Here is a 19302-nt window from a genome sequence, read left to right as displayed (position 1 = left end):
TGACTGGTGAGCTTGGGAACTCAAAAAGGCCTGGGTGTCCACGGATGACAACAGTGGTGGATGATCGCCGCATACTTTCTTTGGTGAAGAAGAACCCGTCCACAACATCAACTGAAGTCCAGAACACTCTCAGTGAAGTAGGTGTATCTGTCTCTAAGTCAACAGTAAAGAGAAGACTCCATGAAAGTAAATACAAAGGGTTCACATCTAGATGCAAACCATTCATCAATTCCAAAAATAGACAGGCCAGAGTTAAATTTGCTGAAAAACACCTCATGAAGCCAGCTCAGTTCTGGAAAAGTATTCTATGGACAGATGAGACAAAGATCAACCTGTACCAGAATGATGGGAAGAAAAAAGTTTGGAGAAGAAAGGGAACGGCACATGATCCAAGGCACACCACATCCTCTGTAAAACATGGTGGAGGCAACGTGATGGCATGGGCATGCATGGCTTTCAATGGCACTGTGTCACTTGTGTTTATTGATGACATGACAGCAGACAAGAGTAGCCGGATGAATTCTGAAGTGTACCGGGATATACTTTCAGCCCAGATTCAGCCAAATGCTGCAAAGTTGATCGGACGGCGCTTCATAGTACAGATGGACAATGACCCCAAGCATACAGCCAAAGCTACCCAGGAGTTCATGAGTGCAAAAAAGTGGAACCTTCTGCAATGGCCAAGTCAATCACCAGATCTTAACCCAATTGAGCATGCATTTCACTTGCTCAAATCCAGACTTAAGACGGAAAGACCCACAAACAAGCAAGACCTGAAGGCTGCAGCTGTAAAGGCCTGGCAAAGCATTAGGAAGGCGGAAACCCAGCGTTTGGTGATGTCCATGGGTTCCAGACTTAAGGCAGTGATTGCCTCCAAAGGATTCGCAACAAAATATTGAAAATAAAAATATTTTGTTTGGGTTTGGTTTATTTGTCCAATTACTTTTGACCTCCTAAAATGTGGAGTGTTTGTAAAGAAATGTGTACAATTCCTACAATTTCTATCAGATATTTTTGTTCAAACCTTCAAATTAAACGTTACAATCTGCACTTGAATTCTGTTGTCGAGATTTCATTTCAAATCCAATGTGGTGGCATGCAGAGCCCAACTCGCCAAAATTGTGTCACTGTCCAAATATTTCTGGACCTAACTGTATATATATATAAAATGCCGGACCACTATAACTAACTCGGTTCTACATCTTTTTATATATATATATATATAAAATGATGTAGAACCGAGGTAATTATATTAGTCCGGCCCTCTAAAACCATCCCAATTTCTTATGCGGCCCCATGGAAAAATTAATTGCCCACCCCTGCTCTAAATAATGGGCACAATGTAGTTATACCTTTATCAATCCATTCTGTGACATTCCCAAAGTGCTCACAATTCCTGTTCCTCCAGATCAGAGCACAACATAAGTAATAATCTATACTAAAATGGAGTTTATTTCTGTCCAACACTGATCACACATTTTCCCACTCCAAATGTGTCCCCTGTTTGTCCCAGGAGTCCCACTTCTAGGGGGGGAGATCGATTGCCGCCTTTCTTTGCACCATGATAGACATTTGGCTCATAGTGCAATGTCGGGCAAACACCTTCTTTCACAAAAGTGAGGCCATGTGCGCACGTTGCGTCCTGTACCTTGCAGAAAAAAACGCATCCTCTGGCAGAATTTGTCAAATTTCTTTGTGACCACAAAAACGCAGGAAAAATGCATGTGTTTTTCTTGCGTTTTTGCCGCGTATTGACCGCGTTTTTCATACTTTTTCAGTGCTTAAAATGGGGTGCATTTTCAAGACAAATACGCTACTAAATAAAGTTTGAACATTCAAACACTAGGAAAAAAATGAGGAAAAAAAATCATGCTTTAAATCATACACTATAATGATAATTTTCATAAAAAGATTATTGAGATTTAATATTTATATTAAAAATAAATGTATCTTATTGTTTGACCCTTTTTTTTTTTTTTAAGTCGGGCTGCATGTGAGGGCAAAAGGAAACCTCTTGCCCTCACTATAATGCCAAAAACGCATGCTTTTTGACAAAAAAGCATGCGTTTTGCATAAAAAAAAGCATGTAAAACGCTTGAATTTTGATTTTGGATGCGTTTTCACAACTGTCATTGACTTCAATGTTACCAAAACGCTGACAAAATGCACAAAACAATTGACATGTTGCTTCTTCAAACGCAGAGATTTTGGCAAATTTTTGTCACAAAAAATGCTGCGTTTTTGGACGCGTAGTGCGCACAAAATATGCCTATTTCCCATAGACTTGGAAATCAAAACACCTGCATTTTTGCATTAAAACACTGCAGCTCAAAACGCTGCAGAAACGCAAGAAAAAACGCAACGTGTGCACATAGCCTAAATCTTAAAGAAAACCTCACACAATAACTATTGCACGGACGCTGCAAAAATCTACAGATCTGGAATCTTCAGACTGTAATCCTGATAATTTAAATAGAAAATGTTCATTCTAATACGTCATTCAGAGAATTTCAGGATTCAGAAAAAGAAAGAGAAAAACGAGAACCAATAAAAAGGATATGAAAAGATCTCCAATACGGAACAAGAAAAAATGAACTTGACTATGAATGAATTTATGGATAATGTGTCATGAGTGTGTCCTGCTCTGGGGAGACCTCTGGTGACTCTAGGATCAGAAGATCACAGCACTTTATTGTTCATAGGTCTACAATATTATTTGAGTCAATCTACTTTCTTTTAATACTGTAGGGGTTAAAAACTCTTTCCAATCTGGCTATCCTTTGTAGCCTTAATCTCAGGTGCATCTCTTTTGTGACCACTCCCCTTCAATTTAAAAAGTCATGTATTTTACCATCTGATGCCAGTTATAGATTCTCATTCCATGCTGACCTCTTTGAAAGGAGCCTGTCTCTGGAAGAAGCTGAGGAGTTGTGACTATTGCAGCTGTAATGTTTAGCTGCATTGGAAGAGTTTGAAGTATTTTTCCTTTTTGTGTCTATTTTCCCTCTGTCTCATTTACCTTGTGTTGTAGTATTGCAGTGGTGAGAATACTGCTCACGCCGACCTTCTCACTAGCCAGGCTTAGTGAAGACCTAGGCACATCAGGCACATGATGACAACAGGGGGAAGGACCCGTATAGAGATGTTAGGGAGAATAGAGTACAGACTCAGGTGAGTTGCTGGAGGTGTCCCCTCTCCCCATCATCAGGGTCTTCCTTTTTTACCATTCCTGTTGTAACCCTTGTGTTACATTGCATGCTGAGTGTCTGTATGCTCTGGCATAACAATGTTTTGGTTTTGACAATCACAGTCTTAACGGTTGAGCAGATAGAAGTCCTGGCCAGGGGCTTAAATTTTGTCAGTAGCATTTATTTGCTGAGTATAGAAATGTTTCAGGTCAGAATTACTCTAGTAATAAATTTACAATGTGTAATGAATTGGAAGGATTCTCCTTCTCTGAACAGGAGGCCAATGTAATGCTAAACTAAATGGATGAGGATTGTAATTTGGAAGAATTGGTCGGGGATCATGATGTAAAACCAGTGGTCTTATTGAGGATAAGAATTGAGTAACCAAAAATACTTAATTCAGCCATTTCATAGACTCAGGTACATAGTTTAGTAGATGTAAACTGACACACATATTCATGCATGCTTTTGTTTCTTACATTGCATATTAGGTGTTTTTTCCTTAATACAATATATATATGAGCACATGTAATTTGAAGATGGCTGCCACATCCTGTCTACACCCAAGATGATGAACAAAGGAGAATTCATAAAGTTTGGACTGAACAATCCAGTAGAGGCTATGCAAATTCCTATACGTCTTGAAGTCCTGACCTGCGTTATTTGATTGGACTATACTTTTGTCTACACCCTTTACTTCCTGGTCCTATAAAGGCTTTGTCTAAAAATAAAGATTGGTTGGTTGGCGTCTGTCATGGAGAAGGTTCATAACTGATATAGTGTCTTTTATTGTTCTTTCTCGTGTGCACACATGACATTACAATGTGGAACAGCAGTCGGATCCCGGGAGACCGCTTGAGTCTCATCATCACCATCTCAACAGCTGGTGCGCCAAACGTGGGGCACCGAAAGAGTGAGATCTTCCACTTTCCGGACGTCTGGGGCTACTCCACAAGTATCCAAGTGTCGCTCGATATCGAGGATTGATCACCCTCATCGATCTACAGGTACCCTTCATATACATTGTATGTGTTGTTGTATCTGTGGTTCGAGAGACACTTGGTGAAAGGGAGTGGTCACTAGTCCGGAGAATGGTAGTGCACCGGAGACCTAACATTGTGATTGTCGCTCACGGGTGACCTTAAGAAGGGAAGAACTAAGACTTCCTGAGAACCTGAGTCTAGGTCATTGTATGGGATCTGACTGGCTGTCTGTATTATTGAGTTGCTGTAAGTGAGGCAGAAAACGGGGGCTTTTTGAGTAGCAGCTGCCCACAGATTTGTATGCAGTGGACTTTTTGTGATTAATTAGGAGTAGGGAGGAGGGCTTTGAGCTCCACAGTGAGAGGGCTGTAAATTCTTCACTCTGACTTAGTTTTCAAAGAGTTAATTAGTTGCAGCTGTTGGAATCACCAGCAGCAAGAAGGGGGGTCAGTTACCCATGGCTATTTGAGTTAGGCAGAGAGAGGGGGGGTCAGAACACAGGGACACAGCTGCAATCTTTACACTAAGAACGAGCAAGAAGGGGGGTCAATCAGCCACTGCTGCAGTCTTTACTTAGAGAGAAAGTAGTTGGCTTATATGTTTTCAGTATTTTACAATTGTGAGTTTGTTTTTGAACAGAAGTGTGGGAACCAGCGATTCCCCTGTGTTGTATATGACACATTCACTGCTCGTGTAAATCACACGTGCGAGAAGGGAAAGGGTTCAGGTGGATTAATAGTGTTAGAATCAGCATACTCCCCTGTGTATTCAGACACGCACCACTGTTCGTATTAGAAGATTCAAAACGAGGTGGGAAAGGATTTAAGTTGGATTTGGCCAATCCAATTAGAGCACTATGGATACTCTGTTCAAAAAGAAATCATTTTTTCCGGAAGGGACTGAAAATGCTATCGCCCTAGTTAACAGACGTGAGGGAAAAAAGTATACAAAGGATTGTAAGAAATTGTGTAAAGTAGTTGGACTACCACCAGGTGGCAGGCTGCAGCCCAGTGTATGGAAGTCCATATTGACCTCCAATAAGGGTATACTTGAAGACAATAATCTGTTAGATACGGCAAAAGCTTGGTTTCGGACAGCTGCAGTCTTGCAGAAAGAAGGTTGGGAGGAGATAGAAGTGGACCAAGGAAATGTTAAGCTGTATGGTTATGTTTTAAGTGAAAAATCAAAGGTTCAAGTGACAGATTTACCCACCTTATTTCCGCTGTCTCCTACAATGGTACCGTGGTCGGTCCAGGAGGGTGGATTTGTCCTGTTTGTGATTACCAAAATCCTGATTATTGTGATGTTTGTTATGATTGTGGAGCACAAAGACCCCATTCGGTGCTTGTCCCTTCTTACAGCCCCTCTCATTACCCCCCTCTGCCTGTTGCTGTTTCTGAAATCACTTTCTCCAGTAGTGGCTCATTGTCCTCCTTTAGAATCATTACATCTGGTACTAATCAAACCCCTCCTTCGTATACTGGAATGCATACTGGTTTACAGGCACTAAAGGTAACACCCCTGGTTCAGTCCATAGCTCCAGCCCCTCCCATTACACCCATAGTGTCCCAACATGGAAGTACTCCCGGAAGTCAGGTGCCTGGAACTTCCTGTGGTGGCCATCTTGCTACACCCACTGATGGCATTACACCTCATAAACCACAACTTTTGTCTAGTCATCACCCCAGCCGGCACCTATTATAGCCCGGTGCCTGAACCCGGTTTACTTTTTCCCAATCTTCCAGTACCCTCAGTGGCACCTCCAGTTCTGAAACCTCATAGGCCCCCACCACATATTACCCGTTCTGTACTGTCACATGAGCTTATTGAGCTCGACCCACCCGGACAGGAGGGTGTAACTTATGCACAGGACGGTGTGGCTTATGATAACCCCCCTACAGATGGAGGATCACAGGATTCATTTTCTACGGAATCCGAGGAGTGGGACCCTCTCTTTGAGCGCCATTATGCCGGTGCCAAAAGCACCACCCTCCTCCTCTCAGTTAGAAAAGGAGACATCACCACCATGCCTGTAGGAGCCGTGGTTAATCCTGCCGATGGCCACCTGCGTCAAAGAGGTGGCCTAGCAGCCCGTAAAGTCAAAGCTGGAGGTGAATCTATTCAACGTGACTCAGAAGCCCTAGTACGTTCACAAGGCCCTGTCCAACCGGGACGCATTGCTATAACAGGCCCTGGCAACCTGCCCTGCAATCTAGTCATTCATGCAGTTGGCCCAATTTATGATTCCAATCAACATGACACCAGTTGCCGGATCCTCCGAGAGGCAGTCGAAGCAGCCATCCTACACGCTTCCAGGACCTCTCAGACCCAGATGACTTTACGGTCAATAGCCTTGCCCCCCATTTCACCTGGAGTTTTCAGATTTCCTATCAGCGCTTGTGCAAATGAGATTGTTAAAACTATAATGCCCCTAATCCATAGTCAAATGTTGAATTTGCAAGAAATTCGTCTAGTTGGAAGTTTGGAAGCGACTGTTAAGGTCATCCAGGACGCCCTTCAAGGATATGTTCGCCCATCCAAACCCACTACCACCTCCAGGAGACTACCTATTATGGTTGAAGATGCAAGTGATGATCAAGTACCAATCCGGACACAAAAAGCCATACTTGATAAGGACGACCCAGAACCCTTGATGTATATAAACTTTACTCCTGGACAGGCAGCCACCTTAGTCTCCACACTGCCAGACCCAGAGGCCCAACCTATGCCATTCTACCGCTGTATCATACAAATCTAGAAGATGTATGCAGCTACATGGCAAGATTTAATGTCACTGGCCCAAGATAAAGCAGGAGACCAGTCATGGAAGGGGCACTGAATGATTCTCGCCTGTCTTCTGAAGAAACTTGGCAATCCGGTGTCACTTTTTGCGAACAGTTGAAATCCTGGGCACAAGACCGTTTATCTGATCAAGCTACTAGCCTTAAGGATGTGATTCAAGAACAAGCAGAGTCAGTTGAAAAGTACGCTTCCAGGCTCACACAGATGTTTGCAGACCTCGGATTCTCACAACAAATTAAGCCTCAAGCTCAGCTTCTGTCACAAGCCTTTGTCGCTGGTCTGAGGGAGGAGCTTAGGAATAATATAATGAAGACTCGCCCTGAAATTGAAAATACCACCATGACAGATGCTATTATTATAGCAAAGTGCTTCCAGAAGAATATGAAGCCCTCCAAGAAGGCGATGGTTGTCCTGACGGAAAAGGACTCTGAGGACCCTCAATACGTCATGTCTAATGTATCACCATTTCCTATGCAAGTGTACCCTCCCGCTATCTATCAGACTACAGCCAAACCTTCACCACAATTTCAAAACTAACCTGACCAGAGAGGGGTCAGAGGCCCTTGCTTCCGATGCAGAAGGGAAGAACATATCAAACGTGATTGTCGAACACCATCCAATAAGTGTTACCCACGGAATGTTGATAGCCGGCAACCAAGAAGACAATACTTAGCACTTGAACAACGTGACCGAGATCAGGCTCAACAACAGCCGCAATGATGGTTAGGCACGCTTGAACTTACCATGGCTTATACTACAAATGCCTTTTCCCCTTGCTCTACAGTCACCCTACTGATAGATGAGAACCCAATCAAATTCATGGTGGACACAGGTGCGGCCAAAACGGTTATTAGACAACAAGACCTACCTTTATCAGTCCCTCTTACTTCAGATACTTTTACTTGTGTTGGTGTAGATGGCACACCAACTAGAAACCAACTCACAGTGCCGGTCCCAATCGGCCCTTTCCCTGAAGTTTTGACTAGACTCCTGTCCCATTAATCTTCTGGGTGCTGACCTCTTACACCGTTTCCAAGCTAACATCAATTTCGACTCTGATGGCATGACAGTAACTTTTCACAATCCCAATACGTCAGAGGGAATTGAAGACGTGTGTATTGTCTCAGCATTGCCCATAATGCTCCTATATCGGGACAATCCCATGTATGGAATACCTGACAGTGCTATAGCCCTTATACCACAGTCTATATGGTCAACGGGACCCGATGATACTGGTCGCCTGCAAGTACCCCCTGTCGTGGTGCATCTTAAAACCGGGGCCCTGCTACCTCGAGTGCCGCAGTATCCTCTGAAATCCATCCAAGAAGAATCACTCAAACTGCAGATATCTGCCCTCCTCACCAACGGGGCCCTCATTCGCTGTGTTTCGCCATGTAATACGCCGTTGTTTCCAGTTAAAAAGAAGATGTCTAAATGAGAAGCTCCTAAGTTCCGGTTAGTGCAAGACTTGAGGGCCGTCAACGCTGCCACTCTGTTGGAGACCCCAGTGGTACGCAATCTACATACTCTTCTGAGTCAGATCCCACCCTCAGCGACCATTTTCACTGTTATTGATCTCACCAATGTTTTCTTCAGTGTACCTCTACATCCAGACTGTCAATATCTGTTCGCCTTCACGTTCCAAGGGAGCCAGTATAAATGGACAGTCATGCCACAAAGAGCACAGAACAGCCCTAATCAGTTCACTCAAGCAATGTCTATCATTCTCTCACCATGGCAACAAGAGCACCTGGAAGTGGCTCTTCTACAGTACGTGGACGATCTCCTCCTTTGTGCAGCAAGTGAAAAAGACTGTTATGACTTCTCTGTATCTTTACTAAAGTTCCTTGCAGTTCAGAACTGTAAAGTCTCTAAAGCAAAGGTTCAGTGGTGCCAATCCATAGTTGTATTCCTTGGTCACCAGGCTCCAAACATCTGACGGAGGACAGAAAAGCAGCCATCAAAGCCATACCTTTCCCCAGGAGAATCAAACAATTGCAAGCCTTCTTAGGGCTTATCATCTATTGTACCGGACGCCTCCAGGATCATGTAACCATTGTACGATGCTGTCAAGACAAACCATATCACATACAACGACTCTCCTGAGGATTATGACAAACGATACTGGGCTTTTGAAAAACTTAAAGATGCCATCTCATCAGCCCCAGCATTGGGTCTCCCGAACTACGCCTTGCCATTTACTCTTTTTCATCTCGAGATCGATGGCCATGCCTCCGGGGTGTTAACACAAAACCATGGCTCCAGAAAACACCCAGTTGGTTACTACTCCTGCAGACTGGACCCTGTGGCAAGGGCCTCACCTACCTGTCTTCGTGTGGTTCATGTTCTTCTTGACAAAACGGCCGACATTACCCTTGGCCACCCCACGGTAGTTCAGGCATCTCTTGACCTGAAAGCACTTCTTGATCAGACTCAACCAAGACACCTGTCTGCCCAACGTCATCTTCGTCTTCAGTGCTCCCTACTACTTCCTGACAACGTTACTCTACAGCGGTGTACCACCTTGAATCCCGCCACTCTTCTTCCGCTTTCTAGGGCGGACTACCCCATATGTCAACATGAAGCCCACGAACGCTGCAGCTCCTGCGACATGCTTGATGTCCCTGTTTGCAGCCATGATTGCTTAGAGGAGGTGGAAAAAGAAACTACTACACCTCATCAAGTATCTGAAACACCTTTGCCAGATGCAGATCTTACTTCTTGGACAGATGGTTCTCGGTACGCGGATGGCGTCAAGTTCTACACAGGATTTGCTGTGACCACTCTGGATCAGTCAATCGCATCAGGAGCCATACCACCCCACATCTCAGCACAAGAAGCAAAATTAATAGCCCTCATCAAAGCGTGTGAAGGGGCAAAAGGGAAAAGAGTTAACATCTATACTGACAGCAGGTACGCTTTTGGGGCCGTACATGACTTTAGACTGCTATGGTTGCACAGAGGATTCATCACCGCAGCTAGAACGCCAGTGAAGAATGCGGCACTTATCCAGAGACTGCTGCAGGCAGCTCAGTTGCCCAGAGAAATAGCTGTCATGAAGGTTAGAGCACACGGACGACTAGACAGCCCAGAAGCACTTGGCAATCATTATGCTGATGAACTAGCGAAGACGGCAGCACGAGAGAAACCGGAAGAATTGGCGGGTATTCTACTCATGGTAACAACCAGAATGGAGAAAACCACACAACCAGTAGAACTAGATGATAAAGTGGAGAGGACACTGTACAATAAACTAACATCAGAGCAGATCCATGCTCCACCTGATGAAATAAGAGAATGGAAGAAGATGGGAGCCAAGGTAGATGGGAAACTTTGGAAGTTAGAGAATCGAGTCTGTCTACCAAGAAGAATGTTCCCTGCAGTAGTAGCATGGGCTCGTGGTTGTACACACAGAGGCAAGAACCAAATGTTGGCACTCATCCAGAACTTCTTCTATGCACCAGGAATTTCCTCAGCAATATCCACGTACACTAGAAGCTGCCAAACTTGCATAACATATAATCCTGCACGAACAGAGAAGACCCCACAAAAACATCTGGCGAAGCCTCTTTATCCATTCCAAAGCATACGAGTGGACCACATCCAACTACCTAAAGTGGGGAAGTACGAGTATGTTTTGGTAGTTGTCGATATCTTTTCCAGCTGGCCCGAGGCCTGCCCAGTAGTCAACATGACTGCTAGAGTCACAGCTCAAAGACTCAGCACAGAAACCGTGTGCAGGTTCGGAATACCATAAGTCATCGAAAGCGATCCAGGACCAGCCTTCACAGCTAACATTTACCAAGAACTGTGGAATATGCTCTGAGCAAGTCTAGGACGGCATACTCCTTATCATTCCCAGAGCAGTGGAAAAGTGGAAAGGATGAACTCAACTCTGAAGACTAAACTGCTCAAGGCCTCACAAGACAGTGCACTACCCTGGACAGAACGTCTCCATATAGTCCTGTACCATGTCAGAAACACCCCTGTTGCAAAACATGGCCTGACCCCCTTTGAAATACTTTTCGCTTCCGTCCCCAGATTAGGATGTTATTTCCCTCAAAATTTGTCTGACCACCATGAGTCGGTGGTGCAGTTTGTTATTGAACTAAGTCGAGAGTTAGCTAAAACACATGCAGCAGTTTTTTCTTCTCTTCCAGATCCTGAGACAGATCTAGCCACCCACACATTGAAACTAGGAGAGTGGATGGTGGTTAACAAACACGTCAGGAAGAATTGTCTGGAGCCCAGATACGAAGGCCCGTTCCAGATAATATTGGTGACTCCCACCTCTGTGAAACTCAAAGGCAGGGCAACATGGATCCAAGCATCGCATTGCAGAAGGGTCGATCTACCACAGCTGTACTGAGTGTCCTGCTTGTACTTATCCTTTTCAAAAAACCTGTATGGTCTCAGGCCATCATTACCAAAACAAATGAGGTGGTTACGTTTTGGTACAATAGTACGACACAAGTTGTCACTTTCAAGTTTGATTACCGTGATATTGTGAAATGTGAAATAGGACGAGTCCCCCAAATGGGATGTCAGGCACACTTGAGACAGGGACAACAGTACATATGTGTTACAGGAGGTGGATATGGAGATACATGTAGCTCATGGAAGGCTGTTGGGTGGAATACTGGTGAAAATTGGGGATACAAACTAAAGGCCGCTTTACACGCTGCGATATCGTTACCGATATCGCTAGCGTGCGTACCCGCCCCCATCTGTTGTGTGACACGGGTAAATCACTGCCCGTGGCGCACAACATCGCCCGCACCCGTCACACTACTTACCTGCCTAGCGACGTCGCTGTGACCGGCGAACCGCCTCATTTCTAAGGGGGCGGTCCGTGCTGCGTCACAGCGACGTCACTAAGCGGCCGACCAATAGAAGCGGAGGGGCGGAGATGAGCGGGACGAATATACCGCCCACCTCCTTCCTTCCGCATTGCGGGCGGGATGCAGGTAAGGAGAGGTTCCTCGTTCCTGTGGTGTCACACATAGCGATGTGTGCTGCCGCAGGAACGACGAACTACATCATTACTGTAGCAGCAACGATAATCGAGAATGGACTCCATGTCACCGATGAGCGATTTTGCGACGATGCAAAATCGCTCATAGATGTCACACGTAACGGCATCGCTAAAGCGACCGGATGTGCGTCACAAATTCCGTGACCCCAACGAGATCGCTTGAGCGATGTTGCAGCGTGTAAAGCGGCCTTTAGTGTAGCCTTAAATAAACGCGATGAGAAGGGTAGATATTTACTTACCAGGATGACACTCTCCTGTGCACCAGTCACTAGAACATATACTATGATTAACCAGTGTAAGCCTTTAGTCCATAACATAGAACACCCCCAACCTCAGGATGAAGGTATATACCTTCTGGGTACACATATAAAGGGTGGACACAATGGTTGTACACAGTTGGGAAAATTCAGGTTATCACAGATAACAAAAATACTACCAGTATTTCGAATACTTACACATATTCAGATCTTTCACAGTATGGTAGCTATAATTAATTTCACCATGGAAGACGTATATGCGGTCAAACAGGGTTATACAGACACCAACCTGTAGTTAGAATGCATGAAATATACAGTATACCAAGTCAACAGGTCAGACTGTTATGTCTGTGCAGGAGCCAGACCTCATTTAGGAACTGTCCCACTAAATTTAGATTGCGAAGCCGAATTATGTCTTGTTAGTCTGTTTACAAGTATGACTGAAGGAAATGCATGTGAAGAATGGAAAAAGAGATACCCTATAATAGTCAAGGCCTCCTCCCCTGGGAAAGGCATCACTATATATCCTGGCAACTATACCTGTTATAATGTGAGTGGTCAAGGGAGATAATGTGGGTCCTATAGCAATCTCACCTGTGATCACTTAATTAACCAGGTATAGTCCGTGGCAGATGTGTTTTGGATTTGTGGGGATATGAAAATTCGATCACGAGTAGAAGGGAATTGGACGGGAGAATGTACTTTAGCCAAGGCACTTATGCCTATACACATAGGCCCCGCTGACCACACTTGCAAAGAAAGTGACTTTTTAGCACACATCAAAGTCAACTTAAGGAATCGACGGAGTACAGACGACGACCGTACCGGTAGAAATACACCTAAAGGCTCTTTTGACCCACATGTTTACAATGACGCTATCGGAGTGCCCAGGGGGGGTCCCTGACGAATATAAAGCTAGAGATCAAGTCAGGGCGGGATTCGAATCCATTAACCCAATAATTACTGTAAATAAAAATGTAGACTGGATTAATTATATCTACTATAATCAACAACGTTTTGTTAACTATACATGAGACGCCTTACAGGGACTAGCAGAACAACTAGATCTGACCTCCATCATGGCTTATCAAAATAGAATGGCCTTAGATGTGATCCTCGCAGAGAAAGGTGGAGTCTGTAAAATGATAGGGGATGTTTGTTGCACATATATACCAGATAACACAGAGGTGGATGGGAAGGTCACTCTAGCTATAAAGAAACTCACTACACTGTCTGAAGAATTAAAGAAGAATTCAGGAGTAACCGACCCTTGGGGAGACTATTTTGGGTGGACGAGTTCTTTTAAAGGCTGGTTGATCCAGAAAGGGACCACCATAAGCAAAGTATTAGTTATATTACTAGTCATTCTGGTTTGTGTAATTCCGTGTTTAAAGAAAATATTTTCCAAAACAGCTGAAGTCATATTAGGAGGGACCTTTCCTTTACTCGAAACAGAAGACCTAAGTATGACAGACGATATGCCCATAAAGACTAACACGACCCTTTCCCCCAGTTACAAAATGACTTTGCTAGAATAAACAGAAGAGGAGAGGACTTAGAGAACCTTGGGACATGGGAAAGCCCCACTACAAAGGGTGAGGACTCGCCTCGGAATCCTTGGTCTCAAACCGGTGAAGAAAACCCTTTCCCCTCTCCGCTCATGCCTCAACGTTTGGTTAGGCAGGTCTTTCGCACAGACACATCTCTACCTCTCTTCCTAAGGGATTACAGTACCCTTAGAATTCAGAAATGGCAGAAATAAGTCTTTAGGGGGGACTGTTGAGGATAAGAATTGAGTAACCAAAAATACTTAATTCAGCCATTTCATAGACTTAGGTATGTAGTTTAGATTGATGTAACCTAACACATATTTATGCATGCTTTTGTTTTTTACTAACACATATAGATATATATATATATATACTGCATATTCAGTGATTTTCCTTAATACAATATACCAGCACATGTAACTTGAAGATGTCTGCTGCATCGTGTCCAGTGCCCAACTAATGACTACCATATGGAAGACAGATGAAGTTTGGACTGACCAATCCAGCAGAGACAATGCAAATTCCTATACGTCCTGAGCACGACCTGCGATACTTGATTGGATTATACTTTTGTCTACACCCTTACTATGAAAGCTTTGTCTGGGAATAAAGAAGTAGAGTTGTTTGCGCCAGTCGTGAGAGAGAGAGTCATAATTGGTCTATTCAATTATTATCTACCTCGCGTGCACACACGACATTCCAGATAATTTGGACATGGCAGTCAGACCTTAAGAGACCCTTTGTAGTCTCCATTCTCAACACTACCTCTGTTCTGAGGCCAGCCGCTGTTCCTCATTGTGTATAATGCCGTGACTGCATTTCCACCATAGGAGGCGGCATTTGTCCAGGCATGGGAGTATAGGGGCATATCGGTGCCGGGTATGTTGGTGGCGTCCCCTGAACCCGCATTTGTTGCATCTGTTCCGCCAGACTCGCCACAGTCTTCTGCAAGGCTGCTAGCTGTACTTGGACAAAGTCTCGACTCAATTCCATTGTGTCAACTCTTTGCATGTGACTCCATATATCGGAGCAGATTTCACCTCCAGGGTCCTTGCAACTGCCTTTTGTTGAATTTCAGCGTAGGTAACACCAGGGGTACTCCTTGCCTTCAACAGTAGTTCACTCCTTAACATTTCATAAAATGCGATCAACCTCAGCCTCAGCACCCACCGTTATATTCGACTTCTTCTTATGATGCAATTTTTCCAATGAGATGCCATACTGAATGAGACTCTCTCTGCTCCTCTGGATCTGAGCGAAAAACTGTACTCGCAGTTGTCCAGCCGCCGCCACAAGGTCAAAAGCTTTTTCCAAGATCTCAATTATTTCATCTATTGTCTTCCGCTGGCTTCCTGGTTTCAGCAGAACAATCTTGCAGCCATCTCTCTCCAGAGCATTCAGTGCGACCTCGCGCTGCAGTTTGGGGTGTACGCTGTGCAAGGCAACGGCGTTCTTCAGCCGGCCCACCCAATCACTGAACAGTAAGTTATACCCATCGAACTTAGCCAGGTGATTTAGTAGCGTGCCCGTTGCACAGCACCTTATTAGCCGCTCACTGCTGGTCACCAAGGGGGAAGGGGGTGAAGTACTACAAGGGGTGTTGCAGCGTCTCCCACTTTCTCAGGGTTATCCATAGCGAACTCCGTATCCTGCCGACTACGCCAAATTCTGGTCATTATGACTATTAAGGTACGATGGCACTATGGAAAACCCAGGGACACAAAGATAGTGAATAACAGTTTTCTTTATAAAAGTCTAAAAAAATTTACAAAACCAGTTCTCTTACAACTTATGGGCCACAACAGCCCGGAGTAAACAATAACAATTTATGCAACTTGGAGGACTTCAAGTGTCAGTCTGTAGAGATGAACTGGACTATATTTTTTTCCCCCCGGCTATACCGCTCCCTCCCCTATCTATTAATGGGGCTTACCCGAGTGCACTACTACAGATAACGGCACGTGATCCCTCCAAGGATATAATCTTACAACCACCTCCCCTTTTGTTTACAATTTAATCAGGGTACCCGGCCAACTTCGCATATACAATAAGAAACAAGTGGATTTATGTACATGTACCTCTATGCAATACTCTGTACCTTACTGCCCCCAGACAGTGTGAAGAAACAACGGCAGAATAGTTGTTATCAGCACAACACAGCTTAACTTCTGATAAATTTTGAGTCAGAGCAAATGCCTCCGGATAAACAAGCAAGCCAAGCTCCTTGTCAGCGAACAGTCTTTCAAAGAATAGTCTTCCTTCAATGTGTCCTCTTCCTATCTGTCTGTCCCTAACTGACTATTAGTACATCGATCGGTCTCACGTCAGTTGCTATTCACAGACCTCTTCCACTCAAGATGGCGTTGGTCTCCCTCAGACTGCTTCTGATTCACTCTTAGATGACCTTATCCAAGCACTTTCTGAAGAAAAGTTCGCTCAGATGAATTCTCCTCATCAGGGGCAGTAGGAGCTCCAAAGAAAAAAACAGGCAATCCTATTTGTCCAGAACACAGGAGTTTAACAACCTTCTCCCTTTCTCGCAGCCTTCTTCCTGTCACTCTTCTTGCTCGTGTAGTCTCCAGATCTCAACTGAACTTTTAACTGTCTATCTGTTTACGTTACCAAGGAAACCTTATGCAACCCCTTACTGTCTAGCAGTGTGCCTGCCCTCTAGTGACAACTAGTGGCCATTTAAGTTATAGCATATATATACAATACTTCATTAACAAACATACAAGTTTATCTTATGTACATTTTCACCCTGTTAAAGGGACATATATTTTTTTTTCAATCAAATCTTTTTTATCAAACAATTAGGAATCAATACAGAGAAAATATATTGCATCTCATATCCTATATACGCCAGACATACTGATCGGGACTTTAGTTTGTGAGCCCCAATAGGGACAGTGTTCCTGATGTATGTAAAGCGCTGCGGAATATGTTAGCGCTATATAAAAATAAAGATTTGATCTGATTTTTTTATTTATATAACTAGTAAAGGTGTACATTGAAAAAGCATATGCTGTCTATAAATCAGGTTCTTCCTCTGTATATAAAAAAAGGAATTTTCAAATCACAGTTATATTATATAAATTGAGCCTACAAACAACCTGGCTCCACAGATAAACAAAAATTAAATTATGCAACAATGCCTCAGTCTAATAGGAAAGCTTCCTCCATCAGCCGTGTCGCTCCGCATTATATTTCCATACCCGCTTGCCTCTCCCTGTTTAGTCATCAATTAAACCCTTCCGGCTCCCTCCCACAGCGCCGCTCAAAGTCCACTTCGCCACAGAAAACACTAGTTTTAACTTTTACCCCCCAAACATTCCATTCACTGCAAGCACAACAGTAACTGGTCCAACATTGCATCCTGCACTAGTCCACCAGAGGGGAGGCCCGGCGACTCCATCCATGGCTGCCAAGTGTTTTTCTTTTTAAATAAACTCCCCTTTCCAATCTAATGACATTATTTAATTTATTTTTAAGCTCTGATAATTTTGGTGGTAGAGGATCTAACCAATGGTATGCCAGTATCTTTCTTGCTTAATACAGGATACGGGCTATTCCCAGGACTGTTGGAGAGTCCGGGTCTACTCCTCCCTCCCACGGACTCAACAAACATAGACGAGGCGACAGTTGTATTGTGATATGATATATTTGGTCTATGAGTCTCAGGGTTTGTTTCCAGAAATCACCAATGTGTCCACACTCCCACATAACATGCATGAAATGGGCATCATCCTGTCCACACCTAACACATTGTGTATTTGGTCTAAGTCCCATCCTGAAAAGTATGCACACCAGTGACTATGCAAGGGGAATACATGTAATAGCAGAAACTGCTGTGTGAATACTGACATGAAAAATCCAATAGCTATATGTAAGAATGAAAATATGAAAATGGAATCTGCATTACTGCCATGAACATATAAATAAAGAGAAATTTAGCTATTGATCAATGCAACAGAGCCCCAACACTACGCCAAAGTATTTATCTACGTTGGAGTCCCTAGCTTGTGTGTGTCCTCTCATGCAGTTAAAAAACCTACCGTGTATGGGAAGCTGAGACCCAGGCTATATATGCGTATAACATGGACTGGCAATAGGTGTGGGTGGGGTCGGGTTCACAAACGAAAGAATACTAACAAATAAAGGAATAATGTTTTGAACACCATTGTAAGTCTAAACTGGGTGCAAAAACCTAAAAAAAAATCAGTTTTTTAACTGCATGAGAGGACACACACAAGCTAGGGACCCCAACGTAGAGAAATACTTTGGCGTAGTGTTGGGGCTCTGTTGCATTGATCAATTCAATAGCTAAATTTCTCTTTATTCATATGTTCATGGCAGTAATGCAGATTCCATTTTCATATTTTCATTCTTACATATAGCTATTGGATTTTTCATGTCAGTATTTACACAGCAGTTTCTGCTATTACGTATATTCCCCTTGCATGGTCACTGGTGTGCATACCTTCTCTCCATATTGTGCTGTTTCTATTTGTCTTAGTTAAAACTGTTATTTAATGTTTTTCATGCTTGTCTCTGCTGCCATCTACTGGTCAGACCTTTCGGCTCCTCTGTTTTTTTGTCCAGCCCATGGGAGTGTCTGATGACCCTCTTGCATGACATCCTGGTATGTTCATTCCAAACCAGAGTTTGTGAGAACAACATCCCTTATTGGAGCTGCTAGAAGCAAATTCTTCTGACTGTAGTAGCTTCAGAGACAAGCATCACAGGAGAACTACAATGCCAAGTACTTGGACCACTGTACTTCTGCATGTCCTTAACCTTTGGAGAAAATAAACCACCATTCTTTCATCTCAGCATGTGCATGTTTAACTCTGGAGCGCTCTGGTCATGTCTGCCTCACCTATAGGAAAAACGAAGGTAAGATTCTCACAACATCTCACAACTACGCGCCTTCAATCGCCTTTAAGTGGGGACAGAACACATATAGTGATGTTTTTTTAGGTTTTTGCACCCAGTTCAAACTTAGAATGGTGTTCCAAATGTTATTCCTTTATTTGTTAGTATTCTTTCGTTTGTGAACCCGACCCCACCCACACCTATTGCCAGTCCATATTATACGCATATATAGCCTGGATCTCAGCTTCCCATACACGGTAGGTTTTTTAACTGCATGAGAGGACACACACAAGCTAGGGACCCCAACGTAGAGAAATACTTTGGCGTAGTGTTGGGGCTCTGTTGCATTGATCAATTCAATAGCTAAAATTCTCTTTATTCATATGTTCATAGCAGTAATGCAGATTCCATTTTAATATTTTCATTCTTACATATACCTATTGGATTTTTCATGTCAGTATTCACACAGCAGTTTCTGCTATTACATGTATTCCCCTTGCATAGTCACTGGTGTGCATACCTTCTCTCCATATAGTGATTTTTTTTAGGTTTTTGCACCCAGTTCAGACTTAGAATGGTGTTCCAAACGTTATTCCTTTATTTATCCATCCT

At 43.7% G+C, this 19302-nt stretch overlaps 1 protein-coding gene across 1 annotated transcript in view; it reads right to left on the bottom strand.

The window, feature by feature from the left end:
- LOC142259188 (uncharacterized) overlaps positions 1 to 19302 on the bottom strand; it is a 184596-nt gene that overhangs the window by 139820 nt on the left and 25474 nt on the right. The window contains 2 exon segments of the mRNA XM_075331688.1: positions 4952 to 5036; positions 14986 to 15267. Coding sequence (XP_075187803.1) covers positions 4952 to 5036; positions 14986 to 15267 — 367 coding nt within the window.

The sequence above is a fragment of the Anomaloglossus baeobatrachus genome (assembly GCF_048569485.1).
Source record: "Anomaloglossus baeobatrachus isolate aAnoBae1 chromosome 5 unlocalized genomic scaffold, aAnoBae1.hap1 SUPER_5_unloc_3, whole genome shotgun sequence".
In the NCBI taxonomy this organism is placed as follows: Eukaryota; Metazoa; Chordata; class Amphibia; order Anura; family Aromobatidae; genus Anomaloglossus; species Anomaloglossus baeobatrachus.
The sequence above is the reverse complement of the archived record's forward strand: the minus strand, read 5'-3'. Positions and strand labels throughout refer to the sequence as shown.